The 17,019-nt window shown below is 52.0% G+C and overlaps 1 protein-coding gene across 1 annotated transcript in view; it reads right to left on the reverse strand.

Moving 5' to 3' along the window:
• Positions 1-269: 269 nt before the first annotated feature.
• LOC125444010 overlaps positions 270-17,019 on the reverse strand; it is a 67,755-nt gene continuing 51,005 nt past the window's right edge. The window contains exons 7-9 of the mRNA XM_048516484.1: positions 1,351-1,442; positions 967-1,114; positions 270-382 (exon numbers count right to left, since the gene is read on the reverse strand). Of these exons, the coding sequence (XP_048372441.1) occupies positions 270-382; positions 967-1,114; positions 1,351-1,442 (353 nt within the window). The remainder of the gene's footprint in view (positions 383-966; positions 1,115-1,350; positions 1,443-17,019) is intronic.

A 17,019-nucleotide genomic window follows, 5' to 3' on the forward strand; every position in this document is an offset into this window, starting at 1 on the left:
TGGGCTAGTCACAGCTTCTCGGAGCTCTCTCAGCCCCACCCACCTCACAGGGTGTTTGTTGAGAGGGGGGGAAGGGCAAGGAGATTGTCAGCCCCTTTGAGTCTCCTGCAGGAGAGAAAGGGGGGATATAAATCCAAACTCTTCTTCTTCTTCTTGCTGTTGCTGTGACTTTGTGTTCCAAAATCGGATGTAACCCACTTTTGAGTTGTGTTGACTGAGAAAAAAAAACCCTACTATAAATAGTTGACCTAAATCGATATCTTCGTCAGTTAGGTCACAGCCAAACGATTCCAGATGGGCGCTGAAGACTGCAGTTGGGGCTGCCCGGCCTGCGCTCCTTCTGCCCGAAGGGACTCCACTGAAGCAGAACGTAGCTGGGACTCTGCGTTAATGCGAAGGCCAAAACGCCATCGTGAGCAGCAGCCGGAGCTGGACAGTTGACTGCCCAGGCGCCCTCATGGTCAGCATCACTGAGGAAGTGCAGCTCTGAAAATACCCCCCCACACACAAGTGGCCCCTCGTGTTGCTGTGTGAAACGGCAGAAGGAAGCAGCCCCCCCTCCCCAGCCCCGGCTGCTACCTTTTGGCAAACGTTGTGATCCCGGATCTTGGTTATTAGGAACAGCTCCTCACCTTGTCTTGCCTGCATTTGAGCTGTGCAAAGAAATTATTATTATTATTATTATTATTATTATTATTATTATTATTATTAATTTATTTGATTTAATATACCGCCCTATCCCCGAGGGGCTCAGACCCCCTGCCCTTATGCGAGCAGGCATCACCGTAGAATCATGGAAGTGTTGGAAGAGACCACCAGAGCCATCCAGTCCAACCGCCGGCCCTGCAGGGACACGCCCATCAAAGCCCTCCTGACAAGGTGGCCCAGAGGGACAGAGGCGAGAACACGGCAACCCCTCCCCTTGAAAAGGCTGAGCCAAAGTGAGTGTTTGAAAACTCTTTTCACCCAGTCTTTGCTGTTGGAAGTAAAGGGCTTTTACACCGTTTCCTTGGGGGGGGTTGTGAACGGGTGCGATGAGCGGCTCTCTCTGGGGGCTTCTTTGGGGGCTCCTCTGGGGGCTTCTGTCAGCACTGTTTTCCCGGCGACCGAGGGACTACACGCAAGGGCGCAAGCAGAAGAAGGGTGTCCACAGTGCGAAATACCTGGGAGCCTCCACCTGTGACCTGCCAAGAGGCCACTCCCTCTAGAACATGAGCTGCACCTGCGCTTTCTGTGAAGCCAAAAAGATACCTCCCCCCCCCAAATGGTTTCCCCCCAAGGTCTGGGCCGGCTGCACCTTCGACTCGGCAGAGCAAGAGGCCCCGTGAAAAGGCCTCGGGACAGCCTCACCTTGTCGTTACCTTCTGGGGGGCTCCTCTTCGCGACCTCCGCGTTCGGGTCATCCGAAGGGCTCTCCTCCACTTGGACAGTCGGGATGGTGGCTGAGAAGAAAAGGCATCTTGTGAGGCAGGGAGGGGGCTTGGACAGCACATTAATTATCTGGGGCTGCCCCTCGTGTGTCCAAACCCCACAACCGGGTCCCTTCCTGGTCATGAGACAGAAGCTTCCGCGAGTAGACTCCTGCCCCCCGGGGCTCCGGATTGGGGCCCTTAAAAAAGCAGACGAGGCCGAGCAGAAAGTAAATCTGTGCGAGAGCTCGGAGGGGCCCCCATTTATAAATGTTTACAGGGTCCTTCCAGAGAATGAAAAACAAAAAGCAACGGGGCAATCCGACTGAGGTCCAGAGTTGAACAGTGTGGAACTGTTTGGATTTCCCCTGTTTATGGCTCACCGTCACTGGTGGCTTTTGTGGGCTGGGGGCCATTTCTCATTCTGACTCTACTCTTGCTTCTGTCCTACGTCTTTTGGCTTTGCTTATCAGTCTGGACCAGAGGTGACAATGAGAGGTAGAAAATATTGACAGAGAGACATTTTTCTCTCTTTCTGACAATACTAGAACCAGGGGACATCCATTGAAAATGCTGGGGGGAAGAATTGGGACTAATGAAAGGAAACACTTCTTCACGCAACGTGTGGTTGGTGTTTGGAATATGCTGCCCCAGGAGGTGGTGATGGCCACTCACCTGGATGGCTTTAAAAGGGGCTTGGACAGATTTATGGAGGAGAAGTCGATCTATGGCTCCCAATCTTGATCCTCCTTGATCTCAGATTGCAAATGCCTTAGCAGACCAGGTGCTCAGGAGCAGCAGCAGCAGCAGCAGGCCATTGCTTTCACATCCTGCATGTGAGCTCCCAAAGGCACCTGGTGGGCCACTGCGAGTAGCAGAGTGCTGGACTAGATGGACTCTGGTCTGATCCAGCAGGCTAGTTTTTATGTTCTTATGTGACCAACCTATGGCGTTCCAGATGCGCATGGACTACAATTCCCATCAGTCCCTGCCAGCATGGCCATGAACATCTGGAGCGCCATAGGTTGGCCTCCCTTGGTCCAAACTGACTTGACTTTATTAAGGTTGTTGGTGGACTTTGCTTGCTCTTCAGCACCAAGGCGATGGTAATTACGAGGACCAGGCTTTTATTGGTATATTTACTTTTTTCTTTTCTTTTCCCATTAATGCGCTGCACCATATGAGGAAGAGAAGAAGAGTTTGGATTTATATCCCCCCTTTCTCTCCTGCAGGAGACTCAAAGGGGCTGACAATCTCCTTGCCCTTCCCCCCTCACAACAAGCACCCTGTGATGTGGGTGGGGCTGAGAGAGCTCCGGGAAGCTGTGACTAGCCCAAGGTCACCCAGCTGGCATGTGTGGGAGTGCACAGGCTAATCTGAATTCCCAGATAAGCCTCCACAGCTCAGGCGGCAGAGCTGGGAATCAAACCCGGTTCCTCCAGATTAGATACACGAGCTCTTAACCTCCTACGCCACTGCTGCTCCTATGCCGAAGTATTATGCCTGCCTTTGGTTGTTTTTCCTTCCTTTTGTTTTAATAAACTTTTAATATATTGTTCTAATATTGTTTTGTGTGTTCGTTTTTTAAAAAAAGAACCCCCGGGTCGGAGAGAGGCGGGAGTCTGGACCCTTGATACGGTCACTGGATGGGGTGGGTTTTGTGGGTTTGAGTGCCACGTGGCCACACAGTCCACAAAATGCACCACGGAGCCATTGACTGCACATTTCCACGTTAGACATAAACAAGGGAAATCCAAACAGTTCATCATTGGATCTGCATCCCATTGCCAGTTGATTTCAGCTGTGAAAACCTTTGACAAATACATTGCTCAGTGACTGCCAAGTATCTCATTGCACTTTTTTGGGGGGGGGGGGAACCACTAGGCCAGCCCTGTGTCGGCACTCCAGGTCAAAGGTCACCACCCCACTCAAAATGGTTCCTGGTTTGCTAAACCCCGAGGGAGACTCTGACGGAGACATTTGGCTCACCTGCCTGGGCTGACTTCTCACTGTTGATCCGCCAGCACCAAAAAGCCGCCCCGAGGCTTAGCACTAACAGGACGATGGTCAAGACCATGTAGCCGGACTTAGAGAAGGAGGTGTCTACTGCACAAAGGGAAGAGCACAGCCAGCTTACAACACAAGCCGTAGAGGTCACACAAAAACACAAAAACAGCTCCCAGGCAAACACTGATCTGGAAGGAGCACCAGAACGGGATCCTGCGACTCGTTTCCTTCGTACTTTGCTCCGGTTGCCGCAAATGCTGCTCTGTGCCGAGTCCACGTGCGTGCAGAATTGCTAGCTGCAGAGGAACAGGGCGCTGCAGTGGACGGCAACCTCTGCAGCAGCTGGAGAGAAGTGAGAAGGGAAGACAGCCGTAGGATCGGGGCCACTGAGTAGCTCCCCTCACAGATCCCAGCACAATCACTGTGGATACAAAGTATGTCGTCCCACTGATCCAAGTGCACTGCAAAATGCTAAATGCCACAATATGTAGGGCTGATTAGAAGAAGAAGAGAAGAAGAGTTTGGATTTATATCTCCCCTTTCTCTCCTGCAGGAGACTCAAAGGGGCTGACAATCTCCTTGCCCTTCCCCACTCACAACAAACACCCTGTGAGGTAGGTGGGGCTGAGAGAGCTCCGAGAAGCTGTGACTAGCCCAAGGTCACCCAGCTGGCGTGTGTGGGAGTGCACAGGCTAATCTGAATCCCCCAGATAAGCCTCCACAGCTCAGGCGGCAGAGCTGGGAATCAAACCCGGTTCCTCCAGATTAGATACACGAGCTCTTAACCTCCTACGCCACTGCTGCTCCTACTCAGGAAAGGCCAAATAGAGAAAAAAAACTCCAAAAAGAGCACCATTTTAGTGAAGCCGGAAAGACAAAACTGAAAAAAGACATCCCCCGCCCAACATTTTCAGCTTTGTTATCTTTATGGAGCCCTTGAGAGTGGTTTTTTTTTTTTTTTAAGGTAGAGCCATCAAATTTGCAGCATTGCTTCAGGTGACTCTCCTTAGAAGAATCCCCAAAATTGGTGAAGTTTAGTTCAGGGGGGGTCCGATTTTCTGGGCCACTAAAAGGGGTGCCCCATCCGTCTTCTGTAGAAAATTTGGGGGCCCATGAAACTGGAGGTTCTCACTGCTGGAGGCAGGACAGAGCAGCTGGGTCCTGGGGACAGGAATTTTGGAGGAGGAGGTGGAAAGAGCAGATTTCTGTCCTCCCCCCATGATCCCTCGGAGGGAGGGCGGGGGGGCTCTTTGTCCCTCCCCCGTCTGGAAAACTTGTGATAATCCATCTCTGTTGGGAGTTTGGTGAAGATTGGGCCGGGGGGGGGGGGGGGATCTTACTGTGATTTCATCAGATAAAAAAGTTGGAAGAGACCCCACGGCCAATCAAGTTTAACCCCCTGCAATGCAGGAACACACAATCAAAACTCTTCTGACAGACAAGTAACCTGGTTGCTATTTGTGGTTGCTACAACATCAATATTCTTTTTTATTGCTCGAATTTGCATTCCTTGGATGGGACAGAGACATTGCTCTTTATGCATCTATCTATATAAAAAGCTAACAGTGTTTTTGTTGATGATAGTATAACTCAGTAACTGCTGGGCCAATTCCTCTGAAAATTCCCAGCCACTATAGTCAGCCAGGCGAGAGTGTTTTTAGATGTTCACATACCTGAAATTTCACACCTGGCCCAGGTAAAATGCCCTTTTCCTGGCGGTCCATGGTGAAGGACATGCAGCTGCCTGTGTGTAACTGTTCGTGCTGCTTAGAATGTTCACTCAGATGGCCAGATATGAGCAGTGGAAACAGTACATAGGCAGTAACTCGAGTGGAAGTGAAACACATACACACACATACACACGAGGGAGAGGGAAGGGAGGGAGGGAGACGGAGGGGTGGCATGCAAGGGAAGAGAGGGAGGGAGAGGAAAGGGACAGAGGGGGAGGCATGCAAGGGAGGGGAGGCAGGGGGCCCAGCATCTTGATATGACCCACCCACCCTAGCGGAGGGAAAGGGAAGGGAGGGAGGGGGAGGGGTGGCATGCAAGGGAAGAGAAGTGAGGGCGGGAAGAGAGTGAGGGGCACACACATCACTGACATTGCACAGTATCAGGCTGCGTGTCACTGGCGTAATGCCCATTGGGCAAAGTGGGCAGCTGCCCAGGGCATCACCTTGTGGGGGGCATCAAAATGCTGGGTTCGTTTTTGGGTATTTTAGTAGTTTTCCATTTTTGGCCTGCAGGGGGCGCAGTTTTGAGGCTAGCGGCACCAAAATTTCAGCGTATCATCAGGGGACTGTCCTTATGCTACCCCCCAAGTTTGGTGAGGTTTGGTTCAAGGAGTCCAAAGTTATGGACTCCCAAAGGGGGTGCCCCATCCCCCATTGTTTCCAATGGGAGCTAATAGGAGATGGGGGCTACAGTTTTGAGGGTCCATAACTTTGACCCCCCTGAACCAAACTGCACCAAACCTGGGGGGGGTATCATTAGGGCAGTCTTCTGATGAGACCCTGAAAGTTTTGAGACTGTGCCTTCAGAAATGTGCTCCCCCCAGCCTGCAACCCCCAATGACAGCAATGCAGAAAACTCAATGCAGAACAAAGATTCTTGGGCAAATTTCGGGATGTTCTTGCAGGGAGGGCATTCTTGGACGTATCGGCACCAAAATTTCAGGGTATCATCTGGAGACTGTCATGATGGCCCCCCCAATGTTCAGTGCAGTTTGGTTCTCAGGGGGTCCAAGGGTGCTGGACCTTCAAAGAAATTTGCTTACATATATTAGCAAAGAATGTGGGATGGGGTACCCCATTCAGGGTCCATAACTTCTGAACCCCATCGTAAACTGCACCAAACTTGAAGAGTCCCTGGGATAGTTTCCAGATAATGCCCTGACATTTTGACTCCCAGCTCCAAAAACACGCCCCCTTCAGGAACATCCTAGAAATTTGCCCAAGAATCTTTGTTCTGCATTGAGTTTTCTGCATTGCTGTCATTGGGGGTTGCAGGCTGGGGGGAGCACATTTCTGAGGGCACAGTCTCATAACTTTCAGGAATGCTCATCAGGAGACTGCCCTGATGATACCCCCCAGGTTTGGTGCAGTTTGGTTCAGGGGGGCCAAAGTTATGGACCCTCAAAACTGTAGCCCCTATCTCCTATCAGCTCCCATTGAGGCTGAGCGAGGGATAGGGCGCGCCCTTGGGGAATCCGCCGTACGAACTCGCTGAACCAAACCTCGCCAAACTTGGAGAATAGCTTTAAGGACGATCTCCTGATGATATGCTTTGTGAAGGCATGGTGCTGATATGTCTAAAAGTGCACCCACTGCAGGCACCAATGTTCTGGTGCAAAAACATTTTGGTCGTGGTGGAGTGGCCACCCATGGGGGGGGGGGGGCATCCAACTCAGGTTTTGCCCAGGGCTACAGTTTGCCCAGGGCTGCCTCGTTACGCCCCTGCTGCGTGTTTGCATGAGCACATACTGCTGGCCTCTGCAATTGATTTGCTGCTACTCTTCCTTTCCCATTTCACCACAATAAGCCACAGCAACGCGTGGCCGGGCCCCGTTAGTTTCAGATAAGGGGATTGGCTGCATTTCTGGTGGTGGTTCTCTTTCTTCACTTTCTGCGATGCCCCCAGCTCTCTTGGTGCCCTGAACACGTGCTCCTTGTGCTTAATGGCTAATACAGGGCTGCCGAGGGGCCTCTATGGGGTTGGCTATGCCGCAGGGCTGGCTGGCTAAACCAGTGGTCCTTACCAGTGGTCTCAGCAGCCCAGGTCTTGGTGAAAGCCTTGGCATTGCCAGCCTCACGTGGCCCCCTTGGACACTACGGTTGTCTGTGGAGAAGCCTGTGTAACCCCCATGCTCAGAATGGGTTGACCCAGGAAGGGGTGGAGACTCAAAGCAGCAGAAGGCTGCAGAACTCATGTAGTTTGGAGGAGACGAGGCTACCAGACTCGGACCTTGGTTTGTATAAGCCCTGAACACCTTGTTAAGGTAACTGCAATGTTGTTGGGAACTACTGGGAAGGTAGTTGTTTGTTTTTGCTATGTTGTAAACGTTGGAGTTTATTGTTTCAGGGGTTCTTTTTGTGGTTGTAGTGGGTGAGAGTTCTCCTGGAAACCTTCATCGTGTTGCATCCTGTTCACCAAGCCCTTGGAGTCTTCAGGAGCCAACCCCCTTGCAAAGAAGAATTGGACTTGGCAGAATCAGTAGACTGTAACTAGAAGGACTTGAAAATGCAACCTGAACAGGACCTTCAAGTGTGATGTTAAATGTTGATGTTTAATGTTATGTGTTAAGAAAGTAAACCATTTTGTTTTTAAAAATTGTTGTTGCAAACTCATTCTGCCCCACAGAACCCACAGGTACAGATTACACCTGCTTTGGGTGCACCCACCACCTGAGGCTAGAGGGGCGGCAACCTGGAACAGGGCCTTCTCAGTCATGGTACCCAAACCTTAGACACCGCGCCCCCCCCCCCCATTTGCCCGTTTCTATCACTCTGTTTTGCAAGCAGGTGAAGACCTCTTGAATTTGTCCGGCTTTCCAATCGTGAGTTTTCACAGTTTAGTGCTGAATTTGTTCCTGATTTATTTAGGATATTTCTTTGCTGGCTCTTCAGAGTCCAGCTTGAAGCTGCTTGCAATTTTAAACCATGAAAAACACATCCTTACAAACAAGCAATTTTTTTTAAAAAAAAAAAAAAACTGCAAATGTATTGTCGGTGGCACCATGGGCAGTTCCAACTGGTTCTGGAGTGGGTTTTTCGGAATGTAGCGGCTTTGCATTGAATGCGGTGGATCTTGCTCCTAATGTTTCGCCTGCATCTGTGGCTGTAACAGACTTCCCTCTGTCATACACCTCTGAAGATGCCAGCCACAGATGCAGGTGAAACGTTAGGAGCAAGATCCACCAGACCACGGCCACGCAGCCCCCCGGAAAACCCACCAGAACCTATTGAAAATGTGTCTGTATAGCTGAAGACCCTTCCCAAGTGAAAACAGATTTTTTTTTGTCTTCCTACTTCAGGGACCCGGGGAAAGTGGCCACTCCTTTGCATACCGGTCCCCCTTTGTTGGGGCTGCTTTAAGGAGCAGCAGTGGCGTAAGGGAAGTTTCCAGAGCTCGTGTATCTAATCTGGAGGAACCGGGTTTGATTCTCCGCTTTGCCGCTTGAGCTGTGGAGGCTTATCTGGGGAATTCAGATTAGCCTGTGCACTCCCACACACGCCAGCTGGGTGACCTTGGGCTAGCCACAGCTTCTCAGAGCTCTCTCAGCCCCACCTACCTCGCAGGGTGTTTGTTGTGAGGGGGGAAGGGCAAGGGGATTGTCAGCCCCTTTGAGTCTCCTGCAGGAGAGAAAGGGGGGATATAAATCCAAACTACTCCTCTTCCTCCTCTTCCTCTTCCTCCTTCTTCTTCTTCAACCCTCCCCCCTCCCTGAATGCAGGCTTTGGGGAGAAAGGGGGAAGGAATGTGAGTTTTATTTTTGTGCTAGAAAGAAAACAAGACTGAGGCATCAGTTGAAAGAAGCACGGCAAACAGAGTCACTTTATTGGTCACATGCAAAAGCAGCCGTGGCGGGGGGGGGGGTTGCAGTAGTGGGATTCAGCAACTGGACAGGGTGCGGTTCTCAGCTGCTCCAGGAAAGGTGATTCATGCACCCATAGTGATACTCACACCCCCTTCATCCTCTGGGAAGTTTGGCTACAGCAGTGAGACCCCCCCGAGACCACCCCACCCCACCCCCCACCCCCAGCAAGAGGAGCTGGAAGCCGCCCTGGAGAGCCGGCTGGCTGGGATCCCCAGTGTCCGTGGGCTGCTCATTTGGCATGGATGCGAGCTGTCTGTCCTCTTGTGTGGACTCAGTCCTATATATGTTTCCTTCTTGTGCTCAGGAGGATTTACTCCTGAGTAAAGGCACAGAGGAAGCACCACCTGTGTAAAGGATTCAATAGTGTTGATGGTGAAGTAACCTTGAGTGCATTCCACAGCCCGGGCGATGGGCCAGATGCATCGGCGGAGACTTTATCTCTGCGCGGGAGATGAAGCCTCTGTTCCCATGGGAAGCAGGAAGGGGGGATGGGGTGACTGGTATTATAACCTGTGCTTCTGGCGGGAAGTGTCATTCCTGCCACTCGCGTGTCACCAGAGCTTTCACAGATGTCTTAATAAATGGACTTTTTTACTCTCAAAGCCTTTTATTTCCTGCGTCCTATGGGAATTCCTTACATTGTAGCAGGAATCTTAATTCATCTATACTCCTGTGTAGTGGACCTCTTGTCTTGCGATGGAGAGGTTGAATGTTATAAAGGAAGGTCGCGGTAGCCCCCAAAGAGGGCACCGACCTTTCCCTTCTTGATTTGGAGGAACCGGCAGGAGAAGCGAGGCCTGCAGCTGGTGGCTCTTTCCCGTCCCTCGTATCGCCGCGAGTCTTCCTTTACTCCACGTTGGAGCGAGGGACGTGGCGGCGACCTTGAGTAGATTTGGGGCGCTGTCTATGGATCGAGCGCCTGTGGATCGGATCTCTACCCGTTTTCATGTGGATTACAAACCTCCAGATGCAACCTGTCATGGAGGAGCCAGGCTTGACCACCTTTCATCGCGGCAACCCAGGAGTCCGGTAGGCGATTCCTGGACTCGTATTTTGGTGATGCTCCCAAGGAACCACCGTGGCACTGCGGCACGCGCAGGGGCCCGTCCAAAGGACACCGGGACTAAACCGCTGGAGTTGGGAGGGGTATCCGTGCAGCTGTCGGACCCCCCTGATCCTGGAGCCAGCGGCCGCGCAAGAGGTGCCTCGGGGAGCCACCGGTGTCTGCGGCGGCTTCACGGTGTCTCCGATGCCACCGGCTTCCAGGCGGCGAGGAGTCCGAAGAAAGCCTGCGTTCCCAGCCAGACCGGTTTCCTCTCCCGCCGAGGGAGGACTGGGATGAGGAAGTGGGGCGACTGCGCGAAGCCCAAAGCGGCATGGAACCGTGAACGCCAGTTATGGGAGGAGGAGTAGGCACAGTTGCAGCAAGAAGCGAAAAGCCTGCAGAGGGACGGGGAACAGCAAGCGCCGCAAAGAAGTCCAGCTCGAGTTGGACCGTGCCAAAGACGCAGCTCCAACGACAATATGCTAGAATCGATCAGTCCATGATAAAGTCCTGGAACAGTCCAGACTGGATTTACAAGCGGCAACGCGAAAGCGTTCAGGCTCTCTGCACGCCAAGTGAGCTCACTGAAGCCCTTAAGCGGGACGAACTGGCTAAATTGGAGCGAGAAAAGGCTGCTTTGCATGTACCAGGATGCGTTGGCTCGCAATGAGAGAGGATCTGGCTGCGTTGGAAAGGGAGCTAAGGAGGCAGCAGCAGACGGGGAAGCCCCAAGTTGGAGTCTATGCTGTTACTGATCATGCGGTAGCCAGAGGGGCCACGTGCCTGAGTCCTGCACCACCCAAGCGCCAGCGGCACGGCCAGCGCCCCCGATTCAGGCTCCCGAAACAACAGCTGCCTGCCCAACCCGCTCAAACCCGCGCGTACTGCCACCTCAGCGGGCACCAAGAGCCGTCGAACGGCAGGCTACTAAGCTGATACCAGCCAGTTTTGATGGGACCCGCTTCCAAACTTCCCTGCTTCATTTTACAACTCAATGCCCACTTGGAAGACTATGATGGTCTATACCCGGTCTGAACGCGAAAAAATCTCACGGGACAATCGGCTCAGTCCTGGATGGGGCAGCAGCCACGACTGGTTAAGTGACTGTTTTGGATTTACAGGATGAGGACTCATCGCACAGTGCCAGCATTCCTCCAAGCTTTAAGAGCGCGCTTTCAAGATCCAGGCACCGAGAATGAAGCTATCCGCCCCATCAAAACCATCCAGCAAGGCAACCGCCCGTTTGCAGAATTTGTCCGTGAATTTCTTTCGTCTCGCACGGCGGCTGCTTTCGATTTCCTCCTGGAGTGGCCTGAACGCATGAAATGCGAATACTTCTCGGATGCTGTGGATAGCAAAGCTACGATGGCGGTGTTTTCTAATTCGAGTTCCTCTCCCGGTACTATTGCGGATTGGATCCAGTTAGGGTCTCAAAGTATGAAGGCGTCTCGTTTCCGGAATATGCTCGTCAAGGAGGCATTGCCCACGCCCTAAAACCACTACTGTGTCCACCAAGTCAAACCCAGCGGCTCCTACCGAAGAGCCACCTCCGACCGCCGCCGCCCGGCTTGGGTTATTGTCTTTACTAGGAGGGCCAGGTCATCAAGCCTTCAACTGTCCCAAGAAGCAAAAACCAATAGCGACCCCAGCTCCGCGCACTCCGTCTACTTAAACCACCACGCAGATCCAGGGCCGCCTCCCACTGAAAGCTCGTCCAAAGCGGTGACCGAAGAGGCGACCCAGAGGAGGGGGAAGCTTAGCTGTTTGCCTTTCTTCAGCCCCCCATGGACATGGGCCCGACTCTAATAGCGGTGAGTGAAGGCAGCGCTCCCATTACTGTTCAAGCATTTCTAGCCAACCCAGCTAAACACACATAGCATTATAGCCTCGGTATGTGGATTCCGGCTGCTCCCACTGCTTAATGAAGCCCCAGGTAGCAGAGGAGCTGGAGTCTGGACCCGAATTCAACAAGCTAAGCCCATACCGATCACCCAAATGGACTGGCAGCCCCCTCGGGAAGCGAAGGACCGGCCCAGTTCAAAACACAGCCGGTTCTCCTCCGTTGCGCCGACCATTGGGAGAGAATGGATTTCATTTTGAAGCGGTAATGGCCAAACACTCTTCATAGTTTTAGGCATGCCTTGGTTGTTATTACATAGACCACAAGTCATTTTGGAAAGACAGAATCCTAGAATTCACTGACCCTCCCTGCGGTGAACACATGGTGGGAAGAAAACCGCGTCTCCTGTCACACCCCCCTCTCTGGCTTCCTCAGTGATTGCTCCCGATTCTATTGGCATCCCACCTGCATATCAAGATCTAGCCAGAGATTTTCAGGAGCAGGAATGTGATCAGTTTCCACCCCACAAGAAGATTTACTGACTGTAAAATTGTCATACAACCAGAGGCGCAACTACCCAAGGGGTAGAATCTACCGCATGAGTCCCAATGAGGAGGAAGGAACTTCGTGCCTTCTTAGACCAAGAACCTTGCTTTCGCCCGGTTTCATCACGGCTGGAGCTACCAAACTACTACACCACGCTGCTCCTGTTTTGTTTTGTCAAAAAGAAAGATGGGTCTTTAAAGGCTTTGCACAGATTATCGAGGAGTCTCCATCACGGTTTCCCTGTCCAATAAATATCCTTTGCCATTGATCAAAGGACCTTTTAGATGCACTTTCGGCAAAAGGGCGCATTTTTTACCTAAATTGGACTTGAGAGAAGCTTACTACAGAGTCAAAATTGCTGAAGGATATGAACACCTGACTGCGTTTAACACAAAGTTTGGACAGTTTGAATACTTAATAATGCCATTAGGGTTAAGTGGGGCCAGGGGCTTTCATGGCCCTTATCAATGAAGTTCTCCATGATTTACTGTACAAGGGAGTTGTTGTATACTTAGATGACGTTTTAATTTACTCGCAACAATAGAAGAGCATGAACTATTGGTTCGAGAGGTGCTGAAACGCTTGCTTGACAACTCTCTCTTTGCCAACCTCTCCAAATGCTGTTTTCATCAGAATATCCATTGACTATTTGGGTTGCCGGATCATGCCCGAGGGGCTTAAAAATGGATCCTGCTAAAATTAGCCTTGATCCTCCAGTAGCCTGCCCCCACCAACCGCAAAAGAACTCCGAGTGGATTTCTTGGTTTTGCTTCAATTTCTGCTCATTGATTTTATACCCCAATTTGCTGGTTGAGCTCTCCCTCACACCTTGGACCTCTTACGCACTTTTTAGGAGTAAGGATCCACTGTATCTAATAAGCCCGGGAATTTTACTCTGGTCTGAAAAATGTCAAACAGCCTTTGAACTACTAAAATCTGCGTTTACCACAGAACCCATCCTAAAACGCCCTGAGGCGGATCTCCCGTTTGTAGCGGTTCACGTGGACGCCTTTCGGACAAAGCACTTAGGGCAACCCTGTTGCAGAAAAATAAAGATGGTAGGTTGGTTCCGTGTGCTTATTTATAAAAGAAATTCTCTGGTGCAGAACTCAAACTGGACTGTGGGTGACAGGGCTACTGACGGCCATCAACCTTGCACTCTCCACTTGGCGCCACTGGCTGGAAGGGGCTAAACATCCTTTTCAAGTTTGAAATTAGGATCATAAAAACCTGGCAGCTCACCACCCCCCCTCAAGATGTCATAAAACAACTTGTTTGGGCGGACTGCACTTTCTCGTTTCTCTTTTACAGTCCATTTTTTTATAAGGAAAACCAACAAACTGGCTGTGGCGGCTCTCGCGCCTACCGAGGAAGGGGAGTGCCGGAGCTGCCTTGCAGAGACATTCCACGCACTGTTCTTTCCCCCTCCCAGTTGGGGTTGGCTGTCACCCGATCTCAAGCATCTCCCTTCTCCTCCAGCCCCCCATTCCCAGTCTCGTCTCTCCTTTCCTGCAGGGGTGGAGGAGAGGCGGGGCCTGTGAGCACCTCCAGCGGCCGAAGGGGACTCCCAGTTGCGTTTGGAGAATGGAGTTTGGCGGAGGAGAGGAATGTTGGTGCGTGCGCCACCTCATGAAAAACGGAGTTCTTAAAGCTTACCACGATGCCGATTCGGCTGGGCATTTTGGCTTTTTGAAATCTCTACACTTGGCCGCCCGGCAGTTCTGGTGGCGCGCAATCGCGCAAAGACATTGAAGGCATACATTAAAAGGCTGCTCGGTTTGTGCATTTTGAAGCCGAAACCATCCACGGGAAAGCCCCATGGACTATTACCTTACCTCTCCCGGTAGCTTCCGGTAGCAGGGAAGTCATCTCCATGGATTTCATTTCAGATTTGCCCGAAAGTCATGGCAACACGGTTTTATGGGTGGTAAGTAGACTTATTCTCTAAGCTTAAGCCCATTTTATTCCATGTGCTTCCATCCCCTCTGCTCCTAAGTTGGCACGGCTGTTTATTCAACATGTTTACCGTCTCCATTCCGCCCCCGTTAAGGTGGTCTCGGACCGCGGCCCCCAATTCGGCATCTCCAAGTTCTGGAAAGCGTTTTTGGGGTTGTTGGGGGCCGTATCGCCGCTTCATACCACGTTCAAAGTGGCGGCGAGGCGGAGGAGAGCGAACAGAGACCTTAGAGCAGTATTTGCGTTGTTACACCAACTACCACCGGAACTGTTAGTGCGAGCTTATTCCGTTTGCGCGAATGCGCCCTCTAATAATCGCGGTTCATAGTAGTACAAAGAAAGCCCCCTTTGAAATTGTGTCTGAAATTATGCTTCCGCCCGTTGCCCACAGCTACCGCCCAGCTGCCTTGGACCCCCCAGAATTTCAACAATGGATTTCATCCCTAGCCCGAGGGATGGAAGTCGGTCCAGACCGCGCGACAAACAAAAAAGGACTCCCAAAAATTGCAAAGCGGATAAACACCGCATTCAGATTTCCCTCTGCGTGTGGGCTCCTGGGTGTATTTCTCTACAAAAAATCTCAGAGGCGTGCATAAAATTTTCTAAACTTGGCAAAGAGATTTGTGGGACCCTTTTCAGATTACTAAAGTGATTAATGATGTCACTGCCCGCTTAGGTTTGCCTAACTCTCTTGGTAACATTCATCCTGTCTAACATTCCGAAACATGCTCAAGGAGGCTCCCGCTTCCGATGCCTAGCCTGACCGCCCGGAGGAGGCCTGACTATTATTGATGGCCACAAGCTCTACGACATTGATGCTATTCTGGACTCTCATTTTAATCGCAACCGCTTGCCATATTTAGTTTCTTAGGTGGGCTATTCCTCTGGGTATAATCAATGGGTCTATTCAGAAAACATTGAAGCCCCCACCCTTATTGCTGCTTTCCACCGCACCTTTCCGCACAAACCTGGGGGGAAGGGGGAGTCTTTAGGGGCGGCAGAGTGTACAGGATTCAATAGTGTTGTTGGGTAGATGGCTTAGCCAGAGTGCATTCCACAGCCCGGGCGATGGGCCAGATGCATCGGCGGAGACTTTATCTCTGCGCGGGAGATGAAGCCTCTGTTCCCATGGGAAGCAGGAAGGGGGGATGGGGTGACTGGTATTATAACCTGTGCTTCTGGCGGGAAGTGTCATTCCTGCCACTGCGTGTACTTGAGCTTTCTAAGATGTCTTAATAAATGGACTTTTACTCTCAAAGCCTTTTATTTCTGCGTCTATGGAATTCCTTACAACCTGAGGAGAGCATTTCTGGGCAGTTGTTCCAGCCCTGGGATCTACACCTTCTTGCCTGGGAGTCAGACCCTGAGTGCGAAATCCACCACAGCTTCTGAGAAGGGAGGCTGAGCTTTGCTTTGGGAGTAGTGGGGGTGGACTAACTGCTCAGACACCCACCCGAGTGGTTCTTTCTTTCAGGGCATATGATCATTTTCTTTTGATTTCCAAGGATTTCCCACTGGGGGGGAATGGTCTTGTTCCATTCTAGGTACCACTGAACCATAAGTCAAAACTGGACATTGTGATTTGCCATATTAAACCATTCCTGGTCCGGAATGGATGCAGGGGGCCGAAACAGAGGAGGCCCCGCTCAGTTCTCCCAACTAACATGGATTGTGGCTATGAGGGAACGTGGGGCATCCGGAGATCTGCAAAGGCCCAGATGGGGAAGTGCCGCCAAAGTCACATGCTTGTGTGTTGGGGCCCGGATCATCCAGCAGGCTCAGCATATTTGGAGGTGTACGGTTGGCTCTTGGGGTGCATTCAAAGCTGTGCAAACGTACCCCAAATTTTTGGGTGAGGAAACGTGCAGAATGGTGGGAATTCTGCCATGACAGACGCTGTGTGTCTCCGTCCCAGCTCTGCATAACCCGCCCGGCGGCTGGAGCTCTGAAAAGAGCTTGCTTGAAGCCCCTTCTTTGCCCCAGAGTCAGAGGTGGGATCCAGAAGGTTCTCACCGGTTCCGAGAGGAGGTGACTCATTATGTGTGTGTGCCGAGAGGGGGTTACTGATTGGTGATTTTGCCACCTGATTGTTGCCTTGGTTACGCCCCTCCTCTCAGCAGCAGCACGCAGAACTTGGAGCAGTCTAGCAGGAGGGGCGCCGGCGTGCATGGCAGCCTGCGCCTGCGTGCATTCGTTCCCCGCCCAAGGACCGGCGCAGCGGCTGCGTCCTGGCCACAGCCCCGCCCAGGAATGCCCCGCCCCCGGAATGCCCGGCCACGCCCCCCGTCGTGCCCTACGTCCCCCCTCGTGCTACGCCACAGTTTGAATCCCACGACCATGGGAACCTGTTACTAAAATTTTTGGATCCCACCACTGGGCAGAGTCCACCAATGGTGTCTGGCCCCAGCCACTGCTCCTGCTGCCGTTCAGTTCTGTTTCCGCCCGATTCTTTCCAGCACGTTCAAGGAGGCAATGGTGAGAATCTGCACCAAGACCCCGACCAGCATGGCCACCCTCGCCCAGGAGAGGCACCCGCTGACTCCTGCAGGGAACAAGAAGGGGGGCTTTAGGGCAGGGGGGAAGCCAGACACAAACAGGCCCACTCGTCCCCCCCCCACCCATA

The sequence above is a fragment of the Sphaerodactylus townsendi genome, linkage group LG01, assembly GCF_021028975.2.
Source record: "Sphaerodactylus townsendi isolate TG3544 linkage group LG01, MPM_Stown_v2.3, whole genome shotgun sequence".
In the NCBI taxonomy this organism is placed as follows: Eukaryota; Metazoa; Chordata; class Lepidosauria; order Squamata; family Sphaerodactylidae; genus Sphaerodactylus; species Sphaerodactylus townsendi.